The following is a 24,903-nucleotide window of genomic DNA, read 5'->3' on the forward strand; positions in this document are numbered from 1 at the left end:
TAATTATAACATATTTTAAGGACCGTTTCAGTTAGTCAATATCATACAGTAAGCAATGTTTGTATGCTGACATTTATTCCATATTTACAGCTCTAGATTAAGGGCTTCACTGACACTACACAATTTGGGATCAGTGAGTTATACACACTGTGGGAAACAGTACGTTCTACATCCAAATATGATAAATCCAGATGCAAAAAAAGGTAAATGATAGAAACTGATATGGCTGGTTGGATCATTTAAATAAAACCTGCATACTATCAAATCAAAACACATTATGAGGAAAAATTATGCCTTTATCAAAAACCTATAGAAGCCCATTGCCTCCACATATGGAGAAAAAAAAATGCTTTGTTAAGTCATGACTATAAAAATAAAAAGTCATATTTATGAGACAAATCATTATATTTTCACATAATTACGACTTAGTATGTGGTAACTGAGAACCAATAATATTAACTTTTTATCTCACAATTATGACTTTTTACATTATAATTTCAACTTGTATGCTATTATTGTCTTTTTGTCACTATTATGATGATTTACCATTTATTTGCTGGCAACAAGCTTCCACAAAAGAAACTAAACAGATATTTAAAGTTGAAAAAAAAAAAAAAAAAAAGCATTGGTTTTGATAAAATAAAAAAAAGCCAAGCTTAAACTAATACAGATTATTCTATTGAAAAAGTGATCAGGGGTGAACCGTTTAATGGAATACATCTTAAGTTACGAGTTAGTTATGCGCGCCACATGAAATCCATTCAGTGTGGCCAAGTGTCTTTCAGGCCCCCAAAAAAAAAGAAATTATGTTTTATTTCTATAACAGCTTTATAAGACTCAACTTTGCTTAAAAGCATTTCAACCATTTTGAAACGAGACTTCACATTCATAGCTGGGTTAGGTAACTACTGTACATTCACAAAATGCAAGCACAAGAGTCATTACGCGTGAGTTTTTGTGTGCGAGTTCCCTGTTATGAGACCAGATGCACTTCAACTTTGGGGTCTAACCTCTAATGCAAAAGGATTTATGTGTTTTGGTTAAAGATACCTATAATTCAGCAGAGCATATCATAAACATACTGATCTAAAACAGGTCCACATGGTTACACTACCCGTTACATCCATTTTATTTATATATATATATATATATATATATATATATATATATATATATATATATATATATATATATATATATATATATATATATATATATATATATATATAGCAAAACGCAGCCAAACTGATAACGATATTCAAATATAAAAATATATTTTCTCTCCATTCTTAAGCTTTTGTGAGTCCATTCTGTGGCGGCAGGTTACTACGCTAATGTGAGATACTATCTTCACCAAAACAGCCACAGAAGCACAGACCTGAGAGAAATTACTTTAGATACGACAATAAAATTAAGACAGAGAGGAAGAGAGAGAAAAGGAAACTGAGCGAAATGGTGAGAGTGAGTATGTGTGATAAAGCGTCACCAAGAAAGACTGAGAAAAAAAGGTGTCAAACTTATCTGCATAGTGTAGTAATCATCTTTCTAATATGGCCAGAATCATGCAACGAATCATTATATTAGAAAAACCATCGAAAAAAATGCTAAATGATTCGAAATATCTGCAAACGAGACAAATATCAATTGAATGCATTAGTGAGAAGATCTATACAAGTTTAGGTAAAGGTGTATTTTATAGAGATGACAGAAGAGAATTCATTTCCACTGCAGTGCTTCCTAGTCTGTGCAGTTTGACAGTGGCGCTCTATGATGTTGCCCAGAGAGTCTGTGATAGGCTGTGGGTGAGCAGGGTGTGGTCAGAACGTGGTAACATTGGTTCCCAGTCGTCACATGAGAAGATTTACAGACACACCGTGACAGAGTTTTGAGGGGAAATTCGCTCCTTTGAAAGACTCAAAGTATATTTAGTTCCTTTTGGCTGAACGATATGCTCATCATCTGGATGTGGGCTGTGATTGGGAGGAAGCATCTCCAGACGTGCTACTCCACTGACCCGAGCCCATTCCCGCTAAAACAGCAACAGCCTCCGCCGCACGCACACTCAGACCGTTAACAGACACCGGAGCCGGGACCGACACGGGCATCACCAACGCAGATGCCGAACTCTCATCTACTCCTGCAGCTAAAGGGAGAGAAATAAAGGAAGGATGAATGTTACGCATGAAGAATTTATGACAAATAAAGAAAACGTGGGCATCTTACCGAGATATGCTTTTTTCTGCATGGCAGTAACAGGGCAGTCCTTATGGGCCAACAGAAGCTCTTTCAGCTGTGTCACCTCAGTCCTCAAAAGGGACACTTCACCCTGTCAAGAACACGTATACGACCGCAACATTGGCTCAACCAATGGCATAATCAAAAACATAACCATTTTAACATACCATTAAAAAAAATAACTTTTTTTTGTTAGTGCTTTAATTGTCAACACTATAACATATGTGATTATTCTTTTCAGTTCAGCACCCTTTGGCTAGCATTACATTATATGATCACGCTCTTGTCCAAGCAAATGATTTTAAACTATTCAAGCGTGACAAGTCAAAAGAGAACGCGCTATATGACACGCACAGAAAGACTCACGCTAGTAATATGCGCACACACAGCATGCCAAAATAAAGTTCTCTTTCACGGTTGAATAAACAATAACACATAATTATGGCAAAATGTCAGTTTAGGTTGAGTATTCTCATAAGAACAGTCTTAAATTAGTTAGAATAATTAGAATATCAAGAGCTGTCAGAAAATGAGACACTGTGAGTTCCACGTCATGTGCAGCAGAGGCGGGTCTTAAAGGGATAGTTCACCAAAAAATTTGTCACCAAAAAAATTTGTCAAGACATCAGTAGCAGTATTAGTATCAGTGATACTGGCCTTCATTCATAAAAAGATGTTTAAACTATACTGTTCTTATTTTTTTTCTACAGAAATAATTCTAATATGCCGATGTGCTACTCCAAAAAACATTTCTTATTATCATCACAGTTGAAAATGTTTGTGCTGCTAAATATCTTTGTGGAAACAGTGCTACGTTTTTTTTAGGATCAAAGGAACTGCATTATTTGAAATAGAAATGTTTGGTAACAGTACTAAAGTATTTACTGTCAATTTTGATCAATGTAAATGGTCCTTTCTAGATTTTTCAACCATAGTGTACATTTTCAACAACAATAATGAATCAAAAATGTATATTTTCACTCAGTCAGTGTCAGTATGACTCACAGTGAGCGTGACGTTAGCAGTAGCTAACTCCTCGGCGCGCTTCTCCAGGGCACTAACCCACACTTTCCGTTTTTGCCGGCAACGGGAGGCGGCGGCTCTGTTCCGTTCAAGAAAACGCCGCCTGCGCTCATCCGGTTCAATATCTGCCCCCCGTCGTCTACGGCCACCTTTTGGGGGAGCAGGGGACACCTACAAGATATTGCTTGTGCTGTCAGACACATTGAGAACTTAAGCATTATGTCAGTATACACTATTTAACTGCTGACATACGCTTTAGTTGAGCTTATTAGCTATGAGCTATGATATATCCCATTTAAACCCATTCATTTAACTATTTTTAAACGTCACAAACTCTATTAAAAAAAGAACAGGCAAATACTAGCATATATGTAACACAGGTATGAGGTGTCTGTGAGCACCTGTGGTTGAGCAGGTGATGGTGTCTCAGTGTGATCGTTTTTTTGTATTGGTGCTGGTCCACTAGGACACTGCTGAGATAGTGCTTCTTTTAGCCTCTAGATGGAGACAGATCCCATACACAACACAAGGAAACACCACAGCGTGAAAATGAACGCTCAAAACCGGTGTGTTACATTTGTGTAGTAAGTTAATTATTACATAATAAGCTCGTTGTTAAGCATTTATACCCATGTAAATGCTACATGTGCTAGTGTGGGTGTACGTGTGCACATTTCTCACCGTCTTGGCTTCAGAGTGTGTACTGTATCCAGACGGAGAGGAGGAGCCACTGCTGCTTCCACCAATAGGAGGGCCTGGAATCCCTGGGATATTGGGCACTGTGTTTGATGATCTGGCAAGCTACGTGTATATATATATACACACACACACACACACACATACACACACCGCAACACAAGTTTAACATACTATAAACACAAAGAATAGATACAAACTCAAAAAGATGTGTGTACTTGTTTTGAGGGTCATACTTCTGAAAATGTAATCACCGAAACAAATTTATATATATATATATATATATATATATATATATATATATATATATATATATATATATATATATAATTTTTATTAAGGAGCAATATACACTGCCTGGCCAAAAAAAAGTTGCTGTTTGGATTTAAATTGGCAAATGCTTAAGAGTCAATGATTGAATCATTATTGCAGTGATCCAATCATTGACTTTGATTGAATCAAATCCAAGCAGCGACTTTTTTTGGCCAGGCAGTGTATGTCTGTGGAAGGTTTTCACAAGTAGAGATGTACTATATATTTTCATAATTGACAAATCAGCGGTATAAAAAAGACTGTATTATTAAAATGATTTAGTGTCATGTTGACCAGAGCTGTTCACATGGGATGTATTCTTGCATTCAAAAACAGCTGGACAAAGAGCAAGAGAATGCATAAATGTTAAACTATTTTTAACCTGATATGCTGATGGTGCAAGAAGCTGAAAAAAATCTGCTAAAAAAATGCGCAGTGCAAGAACACACATTCCTCCAAAAGGGTAACATCAATTCCACAAATATTTAAGCTAAATCATTTCAACTTAATTGAAAAAAAGACTAAATTTAAAAAACATTTATTTTATATTTTTTATATTTCACACAAAACAGAGGTTAAAAACAGGAACAATCCTTACAAGCAGGTAATTTGAAGAATTTGAAGGCAATTGTCTTGTAGTTTTATTATTATGAAAGTATTATATTTTGCTTAAAATTATTGAAGCTAATATTAAACTATACAAATATTAAAAGCTAAAACCAAAACATTTAATTAAAAAAATGTAATTAAAAAAGTACTGAAATAAAATGCATAATAACTGGCTAACTTGTTAAATGACGGATTAATAATCATACATATGTGAGATCTCCATACCGATATGACTGAGGTCTGCCCTGGACTGGGCAGCAGAGGAACAGTCTGACCATTTGGGAGCTGCATCAGCATAGGGAAAGAACCAGACGGCGAGCTGAAAAGAGTTTTATAGAGGTACTATTTTAGGACATTTTTCCTTACACAGGGTGAGAAATCAGAGGTGTGAACAACACTGAAATGACTCATGCAGATTAAAAAAAGATTCAACTCTAAGAAGTGAATCTGTTCCACTGCTTAGAATCAACACAACCTATCAAAAACTCAGGCTAGCTATTCATTTGAACGGATGAACACCAGAATTGTATGAAATGGGGATGCAATTAGCACGTTCAATAACAGTTATTTTATTATACCGGGTGTTCAAAATACATAGTTTCAGGTTTTATATTGTGCAAATTTGAGGCTAAATTACGTTATTACGGTCTTACTGAATGCTTCTGCCAAGCGGTTATGGGCCACCATTACCTTAAACTGTGTCTATAAATGCAGATTGTCTTTCGTTCTTAAAACTTTGAGTAAAGATCAAGGATAGAGCAAGATTGGTTCATGCAGGTAGGTAGTCATAATGTACCTCAAAATGAATAGAGTATCACAGAAAAACGTCCTGCTCAAGTCGACCTTGCGACGGAGGTTGAATTACTAGTTCCAATGTTTTTATCATCGATCGGATTGATATGGTAAAATTGACGCCATTGTTACGGTCTTTACAGTGTATACAATCAATGATTTTTAGAACGCCTCCACATAGAGCTGAAGTTTATGGTAATAACTGCTCGTTTCCGGCGTGCGTTGTAAGCGGTACACCAATAACAACAAACTGGGCCATCTGACCAATCAGAGCAGAGTAGCTCATGGAAAGGAGGAATTTAGAGACACCGATTCATCCATTGAGTCGTTTGAGAATCATTGAGCAATGTGGTGATGTGCAATGTATATTTTGAGAAAATTAAAGTGTTTTTTGACATTTGATGCATGTAAAACTGTTGTAGGAGACCTCAAAACAAAATAAGGAGCCTTTAAAATATCCTAACAGGGGCACATTAAATGACAACTGTGCAACACTTTAGCATGAAATTGAGCACATCAGACTTTATGCGTTCAGGCATTGTAAACCCAAACAAACAGCACATGCAGAAGCTGAGTTTGTGTGGAGCAGCATTCACTATGAACAGAGCCGCTCACATCTGTACACATGTAAATTATTCAAGAATTGTGTTGACGCTGAAACACGCAGCGCATATATTTATTTATAACTGAATAACAGCATTTGTGATTACACAATAGTACTACGCACTATTATACTATATTATGATTCTGAAATGGTTTTAATATATCATGCAGCTGTTAAAAACGGTCCAATAACGCAGTTCATGGCTTTCATCTATGGAACGCGCCACTTCCGGTATTTTGCTGGTTAATTGAGTAGTCAAATTTAAAAGAGGATGTGTGACAGCTCTAGACACAACCCTTTTGACAAAAGTGTACCTGAGTCTGTTTGATGGAGGGGTCCTAGTGATAACAGAAGTGGGTGAGGGCTGAGTTGGGTTCATGGAGTCAAATCCCTGGTGAAGTGGGAGCGAGCCTGGGCGCACTATGGTTGGTGTAGGGGTGGAACTTGCAGCAGTTCGTGGAGCAACATCCTATAAAAGTGAGTTACATGACAATATTATGCGCTGCACTAAAAAACAACAGCCCTAAATACTGTAATCCGTCTTGTTGTAAGTTCAAATTCACCATGGCTTTCCTCAAGGCAATAGGCTCCTTTGCCATGGCAACTGCATCTTTGCTGTTTGTCAGGCTAGAGGTGGAGTCAGGGCTGTCCGGAGGGGAGGAGTCAATTTCAAGAGGTCCCTCCCTCTCTTTAACCTCTGTAGGCGTCTGTAGAGCTGGAAGCTTTGAAGGGATATCAAGTACATTAAAAAAATATCAAACAAAGCATATAAGTTGTTAACATTTGATACTTAAGGGTGCTTTCACACCTGCCTCATTTAGTTCGGTTGAATCGTACTAGAGTTCGTTTCCCTCTTTGGTGCGGTTCGTTTGGTCAGGTCTGAAAGCAGTAATCGCACTCGTGTGCGCACCAAAATTGGACCAAAGAAGCGTACCGAGACCTCCTTGAAGAGGTGGTCTCGGTACGCTTTCAAAAGAACTCTGGAGCGGTTTGTTTGTGGTGAGAACGTGATCCGACCTCAAACAGAACCAACTGCAAAAGTACTGATCATTTTTGGACTAAACCAGCTGCCGTAGTTAGCTGCGCTGACATTGTGCATGACATTATTACCTGATAGATCGTTGGAAATATTTTCGGGAAGATGAGCATGTCAGTTAAGAATAATTAATGCATGCCTCCTCTTGAAGTGACGAGTGATGCGTGCTCGCCGTCTGCAGTGCATTAGAATGTTGTTTTCACGTCGCATCTGCGCTTCATTATAGAATTGTATTGTTTGCATACTGTGGTAAATAGACACAGTGTAGTAGATTATGGCCAGGGACAAAACTGGCCCGCACAGTCGTCTCTCCATAGTGTTATTATAGTTTGCTGGCTTTGACTTTCTGTTGAAATTTTTCCACACGTAAATTCTGACCAATCAAAAAGCAGTAAAGGAAATATGCCATGGCCAATGAGTGATGTGGATGTTGTCACGTGCCTGCGTTTTGGTTTGTTTCAACTGGTTCGGACCAAAGCAATCAGTGTGGTGTGAAAAGGAACCAAAAAAGCTGAAAAATGCAACAATGTATAATTGTTTGCCCTTGGTTCAGACCAAATGAACCGAACTAGAGATGTGAAAGCACCCTAACACTTTCCTTATTTGAAATCTTACCGTGCCCTTAATTCTCCTCTCCTCCTCCTCCTGTGTTTTGCGAAGATCCTGCTCGAAGGAGCCAGCCAGCTCACTAAACAAACCCACCTCCTCACAGTTCTTTAGAAAACGGGTGGGAGTGGGTGTCTGATCTACACGCACACACACACATACACACACAGTTTCATCACTCAGTACTAACACTGTCAACAAATGTTAATTGCTGTATCATTGGCGGAGAAAAAATATATAATGTATAAGTTTCTTTAAAATTTATCTTAACCAAATAGATTCAAATTTAGTTATTATTATTATTATTATTATAATTACTACTACTATTATTATTTTGTAATATAAAGGCCCTTTGCTCAATGCGATTACTGTAATGATTCAGTTTTAATAATCATTGTAATTCTATAAGAACAGGGAACTCCACAACTATAAAGGCCTGCTCAAACAAAGAAAACTATATATATATATATATATATATATATATATATATATATATATATATATATATATATATATATATATATATATATATATATATATTTAACAAAAACTATATTAGCATCCATACTAGTGCAAGATAGCATTTTGTATATAGGCATGCACTAAAGTTTTTTCATGCCATTTTAAGTACTGGAAGCCTTTAAAGCAGGATGGATTCTGATTGGCTGTCACTAGCTATGTTTCCATCCACCTATTTTCATGTGAATTCTGCAATATCGCATAGAAAAATGAAACCAAGATGCATACAAATGTATGTGCTCATTGGAGACGGATCACTTTTTATCAGAGTGCATTATAAACTATGATGGAAACGCATTTACCAAATAAATCCCTTAATGCGCAACAAAAAACTCAAGACAATGTGCCTCAAAAGAGAATGTGATTGGATAACTGGACTAACCAACAGACAGAAATTCATTGCAGAAATTATCAAATGCTGTTGGAGTCAATCTGAAACGCCTGAGCCATCAAAATTATTTGGTATAATGACCTCCCATAACTGTCTTGCATGACTGCATTCCCAAACACCAGGCTTTCGAACACAAGAGGACATGACAGCATTTATTGCGTTTCGTCTGCACGCTCTGAGGTGCAAGTCGTGTGTGAAAAAAGCCACAGTGGCTTCCTCAATTGCAACAACTTCCATTTTTATTACAGATATTTTGCGGTTTCCCAGTAGGTGACAATTTTGTTTTCTTGAAAATATGGAATAGAAATGATGCTTTATTTACAAATGTTTAATAAAACATTCCAATTCTGAGCACAAGGTACATTCGCAACTTTGTTTTTATCATTCATCATTAGATGAAAAAGAAAATCACTATGAGAGCAAATCCAGCGATATTGTTCTTCTTTTTCCCTAATCTCATAGAAGTAGAACGATTATTAAAACGTTATAGTTATGCTTATTGTTTTTTGGTGTGAACAGGTCTTAACGATAATGACACAAAGGAAGGATACCATTAGTTACTTTCAGAATGTTTTTTTCGATCCTAATTTTTGATCACAAACATTGACAGCCAATAAGAATCCAGCCAACTTGGAGCTTGAACATTTAATGTCTGGTACACATTGTGCAATTTTGAAGATGGCCGTTGTCATAGTCTTGCACCAAAGATATCCTATGATCATTTTCTGACAGTGTCACAACTTTAGCATGATCAACTCACAGTTTGTTTGCTGCTAAGACCTACATCTACTGACTAGCCAATAAAAATGCAACATGAAATGGCATATTGATATATCAAAACTACTTTCATAAGACTCCATTTGCAAAACTGGCATGCCAAATTATACTCATTTTCTAGACATGACCATGTCAATAATCTACACTTTTTCTTTTGGTTTACGACTAGCGCATGCCCATGATGTTTTATTCTTCTACATTAACTTGCGTCATAGCCTACGATTCAATAGATGGCATCATTGTGTTGTACCCATGTTTATTAGATCCTTGTCGTATAGTGTGATTTGATCTTATAGGATTGCTAAAATCGCATAGTCTTCAGCAGGCATAACTTCAGCTCTTACAATAAACACAATACTATCGTGCAATGGTGTGGACACTGAAATATTGATCTTTATAATATGATTCTTGGTGTAAACAGGCCATAACAACTTATTCTGAACACAACACACACTGAACAAACAGAACAGAATGACAGAAAAGTCTCTATGTGGGGACACAAACCTGCTATGATAACTGTATCCGTTCTGGCTTGTCCGAACTTCAGCGTCATCTCATGCTTATGTTTGTGCACTGCCAAATGGTCCTCATTGGTGAACCTCTGATGTGAGAGAAACATTGACAGGGACACATGCATTAACCCACAACAAAGTTTTTAGTCAATTTGCATCTCATTCAGGGTCCTAATTCAAATCAGATGGAAGCTAGAGACACAGTGTATGATATCAGGCCATCTGTTGTTTTGATAACGGCTTATGTTATCCAGTTAGGCAGCGCTATGGGAGCCTCTTACAGTTGCCCAGTGGAAGCAGGGATTAAAACAGCTGGAGTGATTTTAGAATAAAGGTTTTGGGCACCAATTCGTTCTGTCCCCAAGATTAAGAGGGATAGATCCATAAACCTTTATATTTGGGCTCCCAAATTCTAAACACTTGAACTAAAGGAGCAAGACTGCACATATACGTTGAAAACAAGAATTTAAGAGTAACAATGAAAGAAAACAGCTCTTACCTGTCCACAGCCTGGGGCAGTGCAGACAAAAGGTCGATCGTCTCCCATTTTAGATCAACTACTTCCTGTGTTACTTCTAAACACCATCCAGAGAGAACAGTTTTGAGATCCATACTTTTTTAAAAGACTAATTTACATTAATATCAGCTCAATTTGAACAATCATCTAAACATAAAACCCCTTTTTAAAATATGAATTCCTCCTAAACTTTCCATTTGAAATGTTGTACAGTCTCCTGACAGATGACAGGAATCCATACTTCTTTGCTGCACACAGGCCTGCTGGGTTCAACTGATTGCATAATGTGCATGATGATTACATGATAAGACGCTTTCATTTGACTATTGTCTGAGATAATTCCCGTTTAAAGAACATTTCCGCTCAATTAAACTAGCCTCAACACAATAGCTTTAACGTACAACATACCGCTAGCTAGCATGCGTTTCCTCTCTAAGCATTTCCAGAGATTTCCACAGTAAAACGAATCCCTACTAGTATGTAATAAAGCATTAACAACCATGTTAACCACACGACAACACGTCGGACGGTTTATCGTAACTCCTAGCGCGCAGTGTTTCGTTTAAGTGGTTCTTAGCTGTTCAATTGGTAAACGAGTCGTTTTTTTTAAATCGGATCTTTTCAATACAAAAACAGACCGAGCGATTCATCCACAAATCGGACCGAATCAGAGAGCTGACATAAAGATATTTTTTAGTTAACTGACAAGTAAATTACTTTAATAGCTGAATAACAGAAATGTCACAATTAAAATGCACTGTAATGACTTTCAGCACGACGACTTAAAAATATGTAGAAATCTTTACTTTTGCAGTGGCAAATTATATGTAAGGTAAAATGGCTTTGTTTTTAAACAACAATTGAAATGAGACATTGCAATAAAACTGTTATTATTAATATGATCAAAATTCACATGATCAGTTACTACGAGATGACGCAAGTAAGTGACATATTACAGAACTGCTGAATCCGTGTTCAATCGGTTCTTTGAAACGAACTGTTGAAAAGAACCGATTCCCCAAAACGAGTCTGACTTCCCATCACTAAAGCTAACTGGCTAATGCTAACCACACATGAGCCAACAGGCTGTAACACCCCATGTACATAGCAAGCGATCGACGCGAAGGGACAAAACAAGAGCACTCCCATTATATTAAACGAGTGTACAATGCGAGCGTGCGAAGGTGTCGTTGATTCTAATGGGAGTGTTCTAATTGTGTCGCGTCTCGTGCCGTGTAGGCTACACACTGCTCATGACACCTCCACCATTCGCGTGAACAGCGTCGCTACAGTTGAAATCACTAATTGTAATGCATCAGGTAATCCGAATGTGTTGCGTGTCACCTGTTCCTCAGCCAAGGATTTCAGTGTTTACAAACTTACCCTGCTCCTCCCTCTCTCGCTCGTTCCCTCTCTCCGCGTTCCCACCTTTGGAACTCCTTCATCCAGCTAGCTCGCAATATGTAAATCTCGCGATATGTTGAGGTAATACTCAAACCAGATTAAAGCCGTTACGTAACAGATTTGGAGCCCTGATGAAAAACACAATGCTCTAGTTTACGCATGTCTGTGATGTCTGCACACCTAACACATCGAATGACGCAAAAAAGAAAAAAAGAAAAAAGGTATTGATCTTCAAACTATCAATGACAACCATTACTCGTAGAACATATTCTAAATACAATGCATTGCCATCTATATGCACTGTAATTTATTTTTTACAAACTAACCCAGTGGAACACCAAAGGGGATGTGGATGATTTCTATTAAACCAATTTAGGGCCAATAAAATACATTACCTTTAGAGTTTTGTGAATATAGCTACTTAAGGATCTTTATCAGAATTGTATTAATGAAACACACAGTCACATGGTTTTACAACACAAACTATTTTAAATTACTCTTGAAGTACTCATGTTCTAGGAGGTCTACTTTATGCTGTGATGTGGTTGTAATACTTTATACACACACACACACACACACACACGCACGCACACACAAACACACACACACACACACACACACACACACACACACACACACAACCACAACAACACCACACATTTTTAAATTCCTTGTGTAGCCGGAAAGTATTTACAACGCTTCACTTTTACGTTTATGTTACAGCCTTATTCCAATATTGATTAAAGGTGTCATGAACTGGATTTTTTATTTTTTATACTGTTGTCTAAGGTCTGATGTTTGTGTGGTTTTTAACATTCAAAAACATTTTAACTAATAAGTAATAGGCTATTTTCTACACTGGTTTTGAGGCTGTCTTTTGAACGCTGGGTTTTGATGGGCGTGCCACACTGGAGACTTGGAAGCAAACGCCGGCTAGGATTGGATAAGATTTGCATATTTAATGAGCTTCAGCTCCTCTGTCAGTTCAGTTCACATGAGGGAGGGTTTGTTTTGAAAGCTGTAACCAGGATGATTCAAGTATGTCTTTATCAAACAAACACAATGATTTATTTCTCATCCACCCACAATACTATTACATATAAAAACACGTTTTACTCACATAAGTGTGTTGCACCATTCCTTCAGATCCAATAAAGAAGAAATAGCATTGTGAGATTTGTTTACAAACGATCCCGCACTGAAATGAAACGAACACCATGAAATTACAACATTGAAATAAAAATGTAAAGTGCAAATATTTATAATATCATGATATTTAAATAATTGGAAATCATGTTCATCAAAACAGTGCACATTTAATTTATCTATTTTTTACTTTGGTTTGGAAGTTTCCTTATAAAGGTCCAGAAATTCAAGTTTTTTCTTTGACAAGTTTTTTGCCAGGTGGCTTTTTTAATTATATGATGTCATTACGTTGTCTTGACGCCAGCCAATCGCTGCATTGCTGATCGTGGTTTAGAGTATCTATGCATCTGCCCTCTTCAGAGAACACAGGCACGAGCTGTGATCTCAGGTATTTTAATCCAATCCACAAATTCGTTTGAAGAACCAACTTAGCCAGAGATCAGTTTTCACGATTAAAAGATCTGGGATCTGTCAAATCATCTCATATGTATTAGGCGAGGTACGAAGAACAGTCTTCCCCACGTCAGCTGTAACTTCATTAAAAATAAAGTTCAACCACACATTCCTAATGTTATGATCTGAAGGAAGCTTATACAGTTACTGTTCTTCCACTAGACTGTAGCACCTTCCACAACCAGGAATAGTGCAATCTTGCTATATTCTTCAGTACATGTATTGCTCCTGGCTAACCGATGAGTCAGTGGGCGGGGCTACTGAATTACATGTGCTTATTATTCTGTAGAGGCGTTTCGCCAGTCGATGACGTCAAGATGTGAACACGATCGTTTTCAGGGGCTGGTGTCTATAAAACAAATTCTTTGACTAACAAGGACGTTTTCAGCTCTGAAACTTACAGATATTCTTATATTACCATGACCTTTTATACATCAAAAATTTCATTGATTAAATTTAATTTAATCCCCTCAATTCTACAAACAATACCCCAAATAATAATGACGTGTTTGAAATTTTTGCAATTTTTTTCAAAATAAACTAGATTTTTTTTTTTTTTTTTTTTACATGTACATAAGTATTTAAAGCCTTTAATAAATACTTTGTTGAAGCAACTTTGGTGCCAATTGCAGCCTTGAGTCTTTTTGAGTATAATGCTACAAGTTTGGCACAACTATTTTTGGACAGTTTCTCCTATTCTTCTTTGAGGACCTCTCAAGCTCCATCAGGTTGGATGGAGAGCGTTGGTACACAGCCTTTTTCAGATCTCTCCAGAGATGTTTAATTGAGTTCAAGTCTCCTCCAGACATAACACTTGCCATTCAAGCCAAAGAGTTCAAGCTTTGTTTCATCAGAACATAGAATTTAGTTTCTCATGGTCTAAGAGTCCTTCAGGTGCTTTTTGGCAAACTCCAGAAAAGCTATCATGTACCTATTACTGAGGAGTGGCTTCCGTTTGGCCACTCTGCCATACAGGACTGATTGGATGGAGTGCTGCAGAGATGGTTGTTCTTCTGGAAGGTTCTCCTCTCTCCACATGACCATTGGGTTATTTTTCACCTCCCTAACTAAGGCCCTTCTCCCCCAATCGCTCAGTTTGGCCAGGCGGCCAGCTTTAGGAAGAGTCCTGGTGGTTCCAAACTTCTTCCATTTATGGATGGTAGAGACCACTGTGCTCATTGGGACCTTCAATGCTGGATTTTTTCCCCAGATCTGTGCATCGATACAATTCTGTCTAGGTCTAGAAACAATTCTTTGGACTTCATGGCTTGGTTTGTGCAGACATGAACTATTAACTGAGGGACCTTATATAGACTGGTGTGTGCCTTTCCAAATCATGTCCAATCAACTGAACAGGTGGATCCAATCAAGTTGTAGAGACATCTCAATGATGACCAGTGGAAACGGGAGCACCTAACTCAAGTGTCATGGCAAAGGCTGTGAATACTTATATCCATCTGATTAATTTTTACAAAATGTTCAAAGATTTCAAACTTTATCATTATGGGGTATTGTTTGTAGAATTTTGAGGAAAGCAATAAATTAAACCATTTTGGAATAAGGCTGTAACACTATAAAAAGTAGAAAAAGTGATGTGCTGTGATGCGAATACTTTCCGGATGTACTGTATATAGAATTACAACTAGGAATGAATTAATACATCTTGGGTGCTCAAAAACAGTCAAACACAAATTAAAATCCTTTCATCATTTATTTTTTTTCTTCCATTTCCTTCTGCATTTTCATTGAACATCTACAATATCATCCAAAACACTTCACTCAGCAGTTGCTATGCCTCTCTCCCAGGACATAGCCTATCCCCCTATAAAATTAAAAAGAAAGAATGAATGAATACTTTTTTTGGCTAAAGACTTGCTACTTGTAACCGCGCCATTTAATGGTGTCTAAAAAGCTTACAGCCTACAGAGGAAATAAGATTAGAAACAAAGCGCAATCCTTTTCATTTCACCAAACAGTTATGAATCAAATCCATTAATTCAGTTAAAAGAATAAAAAAATAAAACCAGGTCCACTGATTTTTCAAATTTTAGTGGCACAGTCTCTACACAATTTTCGCCCAAGTATAATATTGCCAAACAGAAAATAAACTGAATACTTCTTAATCTAACATCACACATTTGGGCAAGAAAGCCACAATGAAAGTTAAACAGAAAAACAACAACAATAAGTTAAAACAAAACTGATGCATGAAATGTCCTTCTGATGTTTCTTTTAAAACTGTCAAATAAAAAGTTGGGGATTTTGAGAATTTTTTCATTAGGACACCTTTATAAAGGTCCACACAATATGCATACATAGTTCAATTCGATAATCAACAATCATGATTATAATCACTCGTACAGTGGCCCTGCCTTTAGCAGAATAAGCGAGGTGTGAGGGAGGAGCTACTGCATTTAAACAGCACTTCCTGAGATTGTCTCTGCTGATTTGACTTTGGTCTTGTGCACAACCCATCCATACATGTTAATGAGACAAAGATGGGAAGGAAACAAATTGAGAAGAGAATCATGCATTACAGTGTCACTGATTAAACATTTCTTAGACATTCAAATATACATTATTAACTGAAACTTAAGACCCCTAAACAGTTTAATTTGATTACTGAAATCAAAAGGCTATGATTTAAAAAATAATCCTGTAGAAAGTATTGGAGAAAAATTAGCAGTTATACACATCACCGATTTCCTCTGAGGTCCTGAGTTCCCTCTCTTTTACCAAAAGTCGACATGACGGGATGACGAGTAAATTATGAGCGCTATACAGGGTACATTTTATGTAATCACACCTGAAATGTATAGGCATAAACACAAGCGTCACATACAGATCATCATTAAACAAACAAAGAAAACACACAGACTGACTCAATATCACAGACGAGGACATGAACAGCAATTCTGAAGCAGCACTAACTCAGAGCATATAAAAATCCAACCTGATTATTGTCACCAGCATCTACAGCAGACGGAAACAGAAATTGTGTCAAAGGCGGACAGTACTGATCGCTAAAAACACTAACAAGACTTTCACTCCAAAGGAAAAGGAAGACAAATAGTGGCTTTGCTCATTTACACAAGTGACTTCAATTCATTCTTTCAGCATCAAAGTAGTTTGATCTTCCGGTTACTGACAGACCCAGCATTCAAAAACACCATACAAATCACAGATGACACCGTACGACATTACACAGCACGACACACCAACTCAATCACCTTAAATATACACCGGTATTTTAATTGTCTAGATTTTTTTTTCTATGGATGTCTAGTACTATTCCATCCATTCGTCATTCTTGATCAGTCTCAATGCGTCCATCAAACCTAAACATTTCCCTCTTTCTTTGTCTGAACAGCATTCACACAAACACTTGTCTTCCAGTCTTAGACCAGGGGTGGGAATCAATAAGCACCTTATGAATAAACTTTAATCTAGTCATAAAGTGCACAAACCCTTAATACCTGCTTGAGAGTTGTGTTTAAAATTACATGGCGGACCTTTGCACATCACATGCCACACATCGACAGGGTTCCCACGCATTCAACAAAAAAAAAGTCCTTGACTTTCATACGATTTTAATGACTACAGAAGGATTTTTAAAAATCATCTTAAAGAGAGGTTAGACTCATCATATTAAGAGAATAACGGCTATTAATTACCCTAGTCATTTTATTAATTTGTGATTTTTTCCAAGCCTGGAAATCCAGTGAGCAGAAGGAACCTTTTATTTTTTATTTTTTTTACAGATATTGGTCATGTTTAAAGGGGTCATGTGATTTCTTGTTTTCCTTTCTCTATAGTGTGTTATGTCGCCGTTTGTGTATGTATAAGATCTGCAGAGTTACAAAGCTTCAAGTGTCAAACCCAAAAAATAAATTCTTTGCACCCCCGCAAATCTACACCTGTCTGAGAGCGCAGTCTCTTAACGCCGCCCGAATGTATATGTAAAGAAAGGCGACGGAACTTTTATTCCCTGTAGTATTTTCGGCAGTGCCGCCATGTCGTGGAGACTATGTTTTTTGTTGTGCCAGAAGAATTAGAAAACCGTGTGCAGCACATTTTTTGGAGGACTGTTTCTAGCACCTGGGAGAGCACAGACCGTTTACACATCTTTGTTGCTTCCACGATAACAAATGCAAACTTGCCAATCTGATACTTTCTAATCCAGTCGCGCTGGAAACATAAATCAACCAGCTTTGGTCATCTCCATCAGCCAGATTAGACTCGGGCTCAAACTGATAAGGTAGGACCGACATTATCATCTGTCAATATTGGCCTAGAAATCTAGACGTACCCTAGCGGCAGCAAACTTTATTTGCTGCGAGTGTCATCTAGCAACTCTCAATAGACTTCTGAGCTGTAAAAACCAAACTCTGGTCAGGCCAATCACATTGTGTATAGAGTCGGTGGGCGGGCTAAACATGATGATGGCAGAGTTGCATGCTACTTGTAAACACTAAAGCTAGCGAACAGCAGTCTTTCGAATCAGCATTGGCCGCAACTCTGGAAGACTCGGAGTTAAGCTTCTCTCTGAGAAAAGAACGCCAGTGGACCGGATACGGCGAAAGTTTAATCTATCAACCAGCCTCCAGTTCACATTGCTCTGTCTGGTTGTAGGGCTATCCAATTGCATGCAGAGGGAATTTAAAAGACAACCTTTATCCCCCCCTCAGATTGAGCCCCGTCAATGATGAGTTCCCAGACCCAACATCTTGATGTCGGTCTGGCTTCTCAAAGTTATGTCAATATTGCTCTGGCAGCTGATGTTCCAAAGATTGTAAGAAGTGTTGACACTTCCATCAAGACTCTAAAGCTGATGATACACAGGGCAACTTTTTGAGCAATGTTGCTGAAAGATGTTTCTGTGGGCATTTGCCCATTGGGAATGGGCAAATGCCCCAGAAACATCTTTCAGCAACATTGCTCAAAAAGTTGCCCTGTGTTTCACCAGCTTTATGGTATTCGGGCCAATCACAATGCACTGGATGGTTGGCCAATCAGAACACACCATGCTTTTCAGAATGATGAGCTTTGTAAAAAATCAGCACATTACAGAAATGAGGGGCATAGAGGAGCAACAATAATGTACAGTGTATGTAAAATAAACATTTCTACCTAAACTGCATTAAACCAAATAAACAAAAACAAAAATCTCTTTAGAACCATCATATGACCCCTTTAAACTTGCGCATGTTTCCAATAAAAAATTCCAAACTATGAATCATGAATAATTCTGTCAATTACAGATTTGGGAGAGTATCACATCTGAAATCCCCTTTTAGGACCGATGCAAACACAGAAAGTAGTGTACAAACACACAGGTGACTTATGGACTGGTGGGGCGGTGGCATGCTGTCTTTGTGTGATCTGTTGCATACAAACAACATGTGCTGGCTTGATTTCTCACCAACAGTACTAGATAAAAGTACTATAGATAAGTATAAAAAAATATTTTTTTAAAAATGTACAACATTGTACACTAGTGCCATGACCTTAAACACTCCAATTAAAATCAAAACTCATTCTTAAGCTAATCAATCACTGTAAATCACAGACAACACAGGAAGCATGGTCTCCATTTCTTCTTTCAAGTGTAAGAGGTTTTTCCATCTTCCTTAAATTCCTAGTTTTCTTCTGTACTTTTAAGAATCAACTTCCCAGATATCAAGTCATTCGGGAGGCAGAGGATTCTTCGGCACCACAGTGCGACAGTTCAGTTTTCATATGTAGATTTATATATAGATATAGATATATAGATTTATATACTCTTGCTTTGTGAATAAGATGTGTATCTACGTATACACACGAGTGTGCATGTGTTGTGGGCATACGAGGCATTACTTTAGCGATCTGGGTGGGATGTTTTGTTCTTTTCCAATGCGTCTGTTGTACCCCGACTGTGGAGAGGAGCGTCGACCCTGTGTAGGCCGTCTCTGTTGCTCTCTGAGCTTAAAGCCTGACCCTCTGGGGCCATTACCACGTTGATAGCCAGTCTGCTCTCTAGACGTCCGACTCTCGCTTCCTTTCTCAATTTTATCACCAGGGCTGCAGCGGGATGAAGCCGGGCCTTCCGCTTTGTTGACCCGAAGTTCACGTAGTGGTTGGTTTGTAGTGGGAGAAGGGGTGGGACTTGGGCTGGGTGGGGCTACTGGTGTAGGGGGAGGGTCTTTGGGAGGCCTCTGACACACCTCCGCGTAGCTCAGCTTCCGAGGCTCCTGAGGTGAGTCAAAAAATAAACTTAAAAAGGTTAACAAAATTGGTTTTCACTTTCATATATGAATAAACACCAGGAGCGTTCATAATTTATCACATGAAGCCATGTACCTGTATAGTTGTACTTGATGAGAGAGGTGGAGCAGATGCAGGGCTTAAAGTTGATTGGCTGCACAAAGGTTTGGGGGCAGAAATGGGCTGGTCGTGGTGTGTGGTTACTGATGCAGGCTCTGGAGGCGTGTCAGAAGTCAGAACCTCTTTTTCTGGTTTCTTCACTTGATGTGACGCACTGTACAGAGAAATGTGGAGTTCCAGTTTTAGACAACCTGCTTCTATTCAAACAAACTTAATAGTAATATTTATTTATTAATAACTTCTTCATATCATTTTAAATGTTCTAGGTTCAAAACCTAGATAGATAAATGCTGTAAACGTAATGGTTAATTAGTACTTTTGATGCTTAATGTGTTCAGTACTTCTGAGCATAGAATCCTAATGTAGATGCATGTGTGTACCTAGTAGTAGGTGTGTCCTGTTTTGTGGCGGGAAGCTTTGGCGCTGGAGCGGAGAATCCGGTCGACTGGGCTTCCACATGACATGTTCTGGGATCTTGACTAACATCTTGCTTATTTGTTTCAGGCTAAAGCACACAGAAAAATTGCAATTTGAGTGATATGAGGTTCTCTGTGAAAAAGCAAAACAAATGTTATTGAGAACACACAGGAAGTAGTTCTTATTACCTTGTCTCTGCTGATGCCCTTAACTACATCTGCCATGCGATTCTCCAACACTGACTCTGTTTGAATGGTCACACCTGGCAGATAGTTTGGCACACCTCCTGGCAAAGGCGGGAAGTTGGTGGTTGCAAGGTCAAACTTTGGAGGCGGAGCTTTCACCTCTGATTCAGGATTCTGCCTCTGTGTAAAATGAAATTGAATGAAACGAGAGACAAAAAAAAACATTTTAGAGAACCATGCAACAAAATTTTAGGACTTACCGTTCTTTCATCTTCTCTTCTCCTCCTCATGCTGCGATAGCTTCCTCTCCTGGACACACCACACAAGTCATTACATAAACTCCTATCATCAAACCTGTCACTATTCAGAGAATGCACTTAACAGATGACCCTCAGATCTCATAATCTTACCGCTCACTGGGATAGGAGTGACAGAGACTAAGGAGAGAGACAAGAGATAAAGGAAGAAATGAAAGGAGAAGAGAAGGAGATCAGAGAGAAAATAAAGAACTCCTTAAGTCAGCATCACTCCCTACTTCCCTCTATGCGCTTAGTTGATCATCACTGGGTCAAAACCAAATCTGCTGCTAATAAGCAACAGTTACATTACTTGGATAAGACATGTAGCAGCATTTTTCTTTTACCTATATCATTTGTGTGTACTGACCTGGCCCGGCTGTTGATGCCAAATTCAGACTGGTGGTTCTCTCTGGGGGAAACTGGTGGCTCAGAGAGCGGGGTGAGGGTGGAGGCAGTGGTGTCTGAAGTGGGGGTGCATGGAGGCTGTGGACTACAGGTACCGGATGAAGTCTCGGTCAGCTGACACACATCAGCACGAGGCTGTGGCTTTACATGGTTCCTGCACAGAAAAATCAGCCATTTCTCAGAAGTGATAGCATGTAACTAAACCGAGGCTCAAAAGCCAGAGCCAAGCTGAGTAAACATCTGTAGAACAAATAGTTTTTCCAGCTGGGCTTTAAGGGTGGTCTCTCTGATAGTGTAAAATAAGCATCACAAATGGAGATGTTCTGCATTAGAGATGTAGTGGCAAAAATAAAAGTCTTTTGCTGAGAAATTCCTGAAGTGACACCAATTTCATTTATTTTGTAGCAGGAATGCTGCAGTAGTCAATTATATACGCACCAGTTTGGCACACCACAGCACCATCCCCACTATCATTTAGTGTTTTTAATTTTATTTTTTAAATAGAAATAAAACCCATTTAGTTCAGCTGGAAAAGAGACACTACAATTACAAACTGAAAATGTCTGCTCTGCCCCATACAGTACAACCTGTAGATTCACAGCAGGAGTCAGACAGTGTGTGTATGTGTCTTTTCAAGCACAAGTTCAGGGTTTGAGTGTCTCTGAAATACCTCTATGAGTGTGTGGGTACCGAATAGTTATCTTTTGTTTCTTGCACTGGATTGGTGTAAAAAATGGTTATGTAAATTGGGAAGACAACTTTATAATTAGTTTATGAATCACGTGTGCCGAACCTGGTCCATATGAACCACAGAACTATGATTCATTTCATCCCTACACCTTAACCCACTTTTAAACCTAGCCATGCCACTAAACCCGTCCCTAACCTTACACACATCCCACCTAAGCAGGAAAGATGTTTTGCAAAACAACATGAACACAGTAAGTGCATTGTACCCAACAAGCATGGAGTAGTTAAATATAAAGTTGCCAAATATTGTTTACTACATTTCAGCCAATAATACATCTAATTTGCAATTAAATTGTATCAAGAATATATTGGCACTATATAGGCCATTGGCTAACTGTCCTTATAAAACACCTACACGGATTTTATTTATAATGCATGTACTTCAAGACACCATCAGGAAATTCTCATACACACAGAGCAACAGATGCATGCAAGGACAGGGTTACATGACAGATCTGGTGACAATGTACTGCTATTCATTCACTGTGAAAGCTAACGTGCATCAAGATGCAGAGTCATGATGCTCTTTCACTATTGAGCTCTTACTCATGGTTGAGTAGCAGTAAAATAAACGTGCATTAGACTGATTTAAAGGGATAGTTCACCTAAAAAAAAAGAAAATGTCATTAATTACCCTCATATCATTCCAAAACCGTAAGACTTTCGTTCATTTTCGAAACACAAATGGACAAAATCAAAAGCTCTCTCACCTCTCCATAGACAGCAATATAATTAACACTTTCAAGGCCCAGGAAGTTAGTTAAGACATGTGACTCCAGTGGCTCAACCTTAATAAATTTTATGAAGCGACGCAAATAATTTGTGGTCAAAAAACTAAAACAACAACTTTGTTCAACAATTTCTTCCGGCCTGTGTCAGACTCTTTCCAGAATACCAGCTTACCATTGGCTGACGCTGTTCACATGAGCACCACGTCGCATGCCCAGAAGCCGTTCTGCCGTAGAACTCGAACGCGCTGCACTTTTTACACTGCGTCAACAGCGCAAGAGTCCAACAGGCTAGAATAAATTGTTGAATAAAGTCCGTATCTTGTTTATTGCATAAATTTATTTGCATCTAGGAAAATAAATTGGCCTAGAAATTATTGAGATAAACCATATTATATAGTCATTCTGAGACCATTTTCATCTAAAATAATGATAATGGCATAATGTAGGTACACCGTTTCAAAGATCAATACAATTCTATTTCTAAAAACTATTTAACACTGAAAACAGAAAACATTTTAAATATCCACAATAAATTAACAAAATAACCAAAAACAATAAAAGCTATGGACTGTTTACAAAAAAGCACTTGAATAAATACCAAAAACAATAAATAAAAAGGATGAAAACTGAAACGGATGATTGTGTTTTAGGTGCATATTAGGAGTGGCACGGTTTACAAAACCCACGATTCGGTAGGGCTGCTCGATTATGGGGAAAAAAATCATAATCACGATTATTTTGGTCAATATTGAAATCACGATTATGTAACACGATTATTTCACATGACTTTGGGAATGTGTTGCATTTATTAAAAAGACACCTTTCAACAATTCTTTAATTGAAATTGTAACATTTGTTGTACTTTTTGAAGTATTAAGATCAATAATAAAGTTAAAGTAAAAATAAAAACCTTCCACAATCTCTTGAAAACAAGTAAGCAACATTTTGGCAAAATATATTCAACAAATTCCAGCTAGTAACTCGACCAGAATATTAAAGGCTGGCTCACCATCAGCCCCCAGAATTAACAGCAAATCATTTAACTAATATGTAAGACAAAATAAAAATGACTCAAGTAAACAATGCTGGTAGGGCTGCTTATACCAGCAGATAGAATACTTGAAAAGTAGGATAAATAAAAAGTAAAAAAGCAAATATTTTAAAATTAAAAATCTCTTGTAACATCAATAAACACTACTGTATATATCAAATAAATGCAGGCTTGATAAGCAGAAGAAACTTTGGAACGAAATCAGTTATTTTTTTGTGTCTTTCCGATTTCAATGGATAGGGAGTTGTGTTGTAGAGTGTGTCTGTTATGGATGCCTGGGTTACGAAGGTTGTGGATTGATGTTTTTGTTTCTTTATTAGATTGTCAAAGGTCACTATGTTTAATGTTTAAGTGGTTAAACAAATTCGGGGTGTTCAAGGGGCGTTGCAGCCACTATGTAGCAAATCTTGCACGTAAGCATGTTTCTGATTGTCGTCCGAGTCCTCACAGCCAAACTGTTGCCAGACAACAGAATTGGTTTTGCCTTTTTTGCTCACCAAACGCTGCTGTAACTGCCCTCCTTCTGCAATCTTTACTCGCGCCGAGTTTTTAAATTCCAGCGGATGATATGCACACAAGTCACGACCTGAGTGTGTTTCTGGCTTCAGGAGGGGTGGATGTGCGCGTGCGCATTTCAATCAGAAAGCAACGCAAAATAAGAGTTTTCTTGCAAAACAGAACATGGCAAAATAATCGTTTTTTTCTCGATTATACTATTTTGGTGATTGTTGGGAGCCAAAATCGAAATACAATTAATTGCACAGCCCTACGATTCGGTTCCCATAATGTGTCCCCAACCGCCACATATTCTATACTCAAAGATGTCAGCCAATCACAACAGTGGGTGTTTTCACTGAAGTCTCAAAGCAGACACGACACCTTGAAACAGGGCATTCAAGCCAGAGGGCTAATATCAGTATAGGAAAAAAAGGCCTTTATTACTAAATTATGGCATTTTTTGATTGCCATAATTTTACCAAATACAAGTACACATCAGGAAACATTATAAAAATCACAAATTAAATTTTTGGGTGAACTAACCCTTAAAGATGAAGAAACACATCAGTAAA

General features: G+C 37.9%; 2 protein-coding genes across 7 annotated transcripts in view; both read right to left on the reverse strand.

Annotated features, from left to right (window-relative positions):
- Positions 1 to 1,215: 1,215 nt before the first annotated feature.
- atf7b (activating transcription factor 7b) lies at positions 1,216 to 12,155 on the reverse strand. 4 transcript variants are annotated; one of them, XM_067460033.1, is made up of 12 exons: positions 12,013 to 12,155; positions 10,612 to 10,687; positions 10,105 to 10,201; positions 7,923 to 8,053; positions 6,835 to 6,993; positions 6,586 to 6,740; positions 5,101 to 5,194; positions 3,940 to 4,059; positions 3,660 to 3,755; positions 3,241 to 3,429; positions 2,224 to 2,326; positions 1,216 to 2,143 (listed from the first exon to the last, which is right to left on the reverse strand). In XM_067460033.1, exons 2-12 carry the CDS (start codon positions 10,657 to 10,659, stop codon positions 1,956 to 1,958), a joined length of 1,380 nt encoding a protein of 459 aa, XP_067316134.1. In that variant the 5' UTR covers positions 10,660 to 10,687; positions 12,013 to 12,155; the 3' UTR covers positions 1,216 to 1,955. The 4 variants fall into 4 exon arrangements, with proteins under 4 accessions (XP_067316134.1, XP_067316135.1, XP_067316136.1 ...); XM_067460034.1 differs by lacking the exon at positions 12,013 to 12,155 and adding an exon at positions 11,038 to 11,967; XM_067460035.1 differs by lacking the exon at positions 12,013 to 12,155 and adding an exon at positions 10,824 to 10,996.
- A 3,169-nt stretch (positions 12,156 to 15,324) lies between these two features.
- larp4ab (La ribonucleoprotein 4Ab) overlaps positions 15,325 to 24,903 on the reverse strand; it is a 28,368-nt gene continuing 18,789 nt past the window's right edge. For all 3 annotated transcript variants that reach the window (XM_067460038.1, XM_067460037.1, XM_067460039.1), the window contains 6 exons: positions 21,264 to 21,455; positions 20,858 to 20,906; positions 20,601 to 20,777; positions 20,376 to 20,500; positions 19,972 to 20,149; positions 15,325 to 19,862 (listed from right to left, as the gene is read on the reverse strand). In XM_067460038.1, the coding sequence (XP_067316139.1) occupies positions 19,485 to 19,862; positions 19,972 to 20,149; positions 20,376 to 20,500; positions 20,601 to 20,777; positions 20,858 to 20,906; positions 21,264 to 21,455 (1,099 nt within the window). In that variant the 3' untranslated portion in view covers positions 15,325 to 19,484. The remainder of the gene's footprint in view (positions 19,863 to 19,971; positions 20,150 to 20,375; positions 20,501 to 20,600; positions 20,778 to 20,857; positions 20,907 to 21,263; positions 21,456 to 24,903) is intronic.

This window comes from Pseudorasbora parva, chromosome 12 (assembly GCF_024679245.1).
Source record: "Pseudorasbora parva isolate DD20220531a chromosome 12, ASM2467924v1, whole genome shotgun sequence".
Classification (NCBI taxonomy): Eukaryota; Metazoa; Chordata; class Actinopteri; order Cypriniformes; family Gobionidae; genus Pseudorasbora; species Pseudorasbora parva.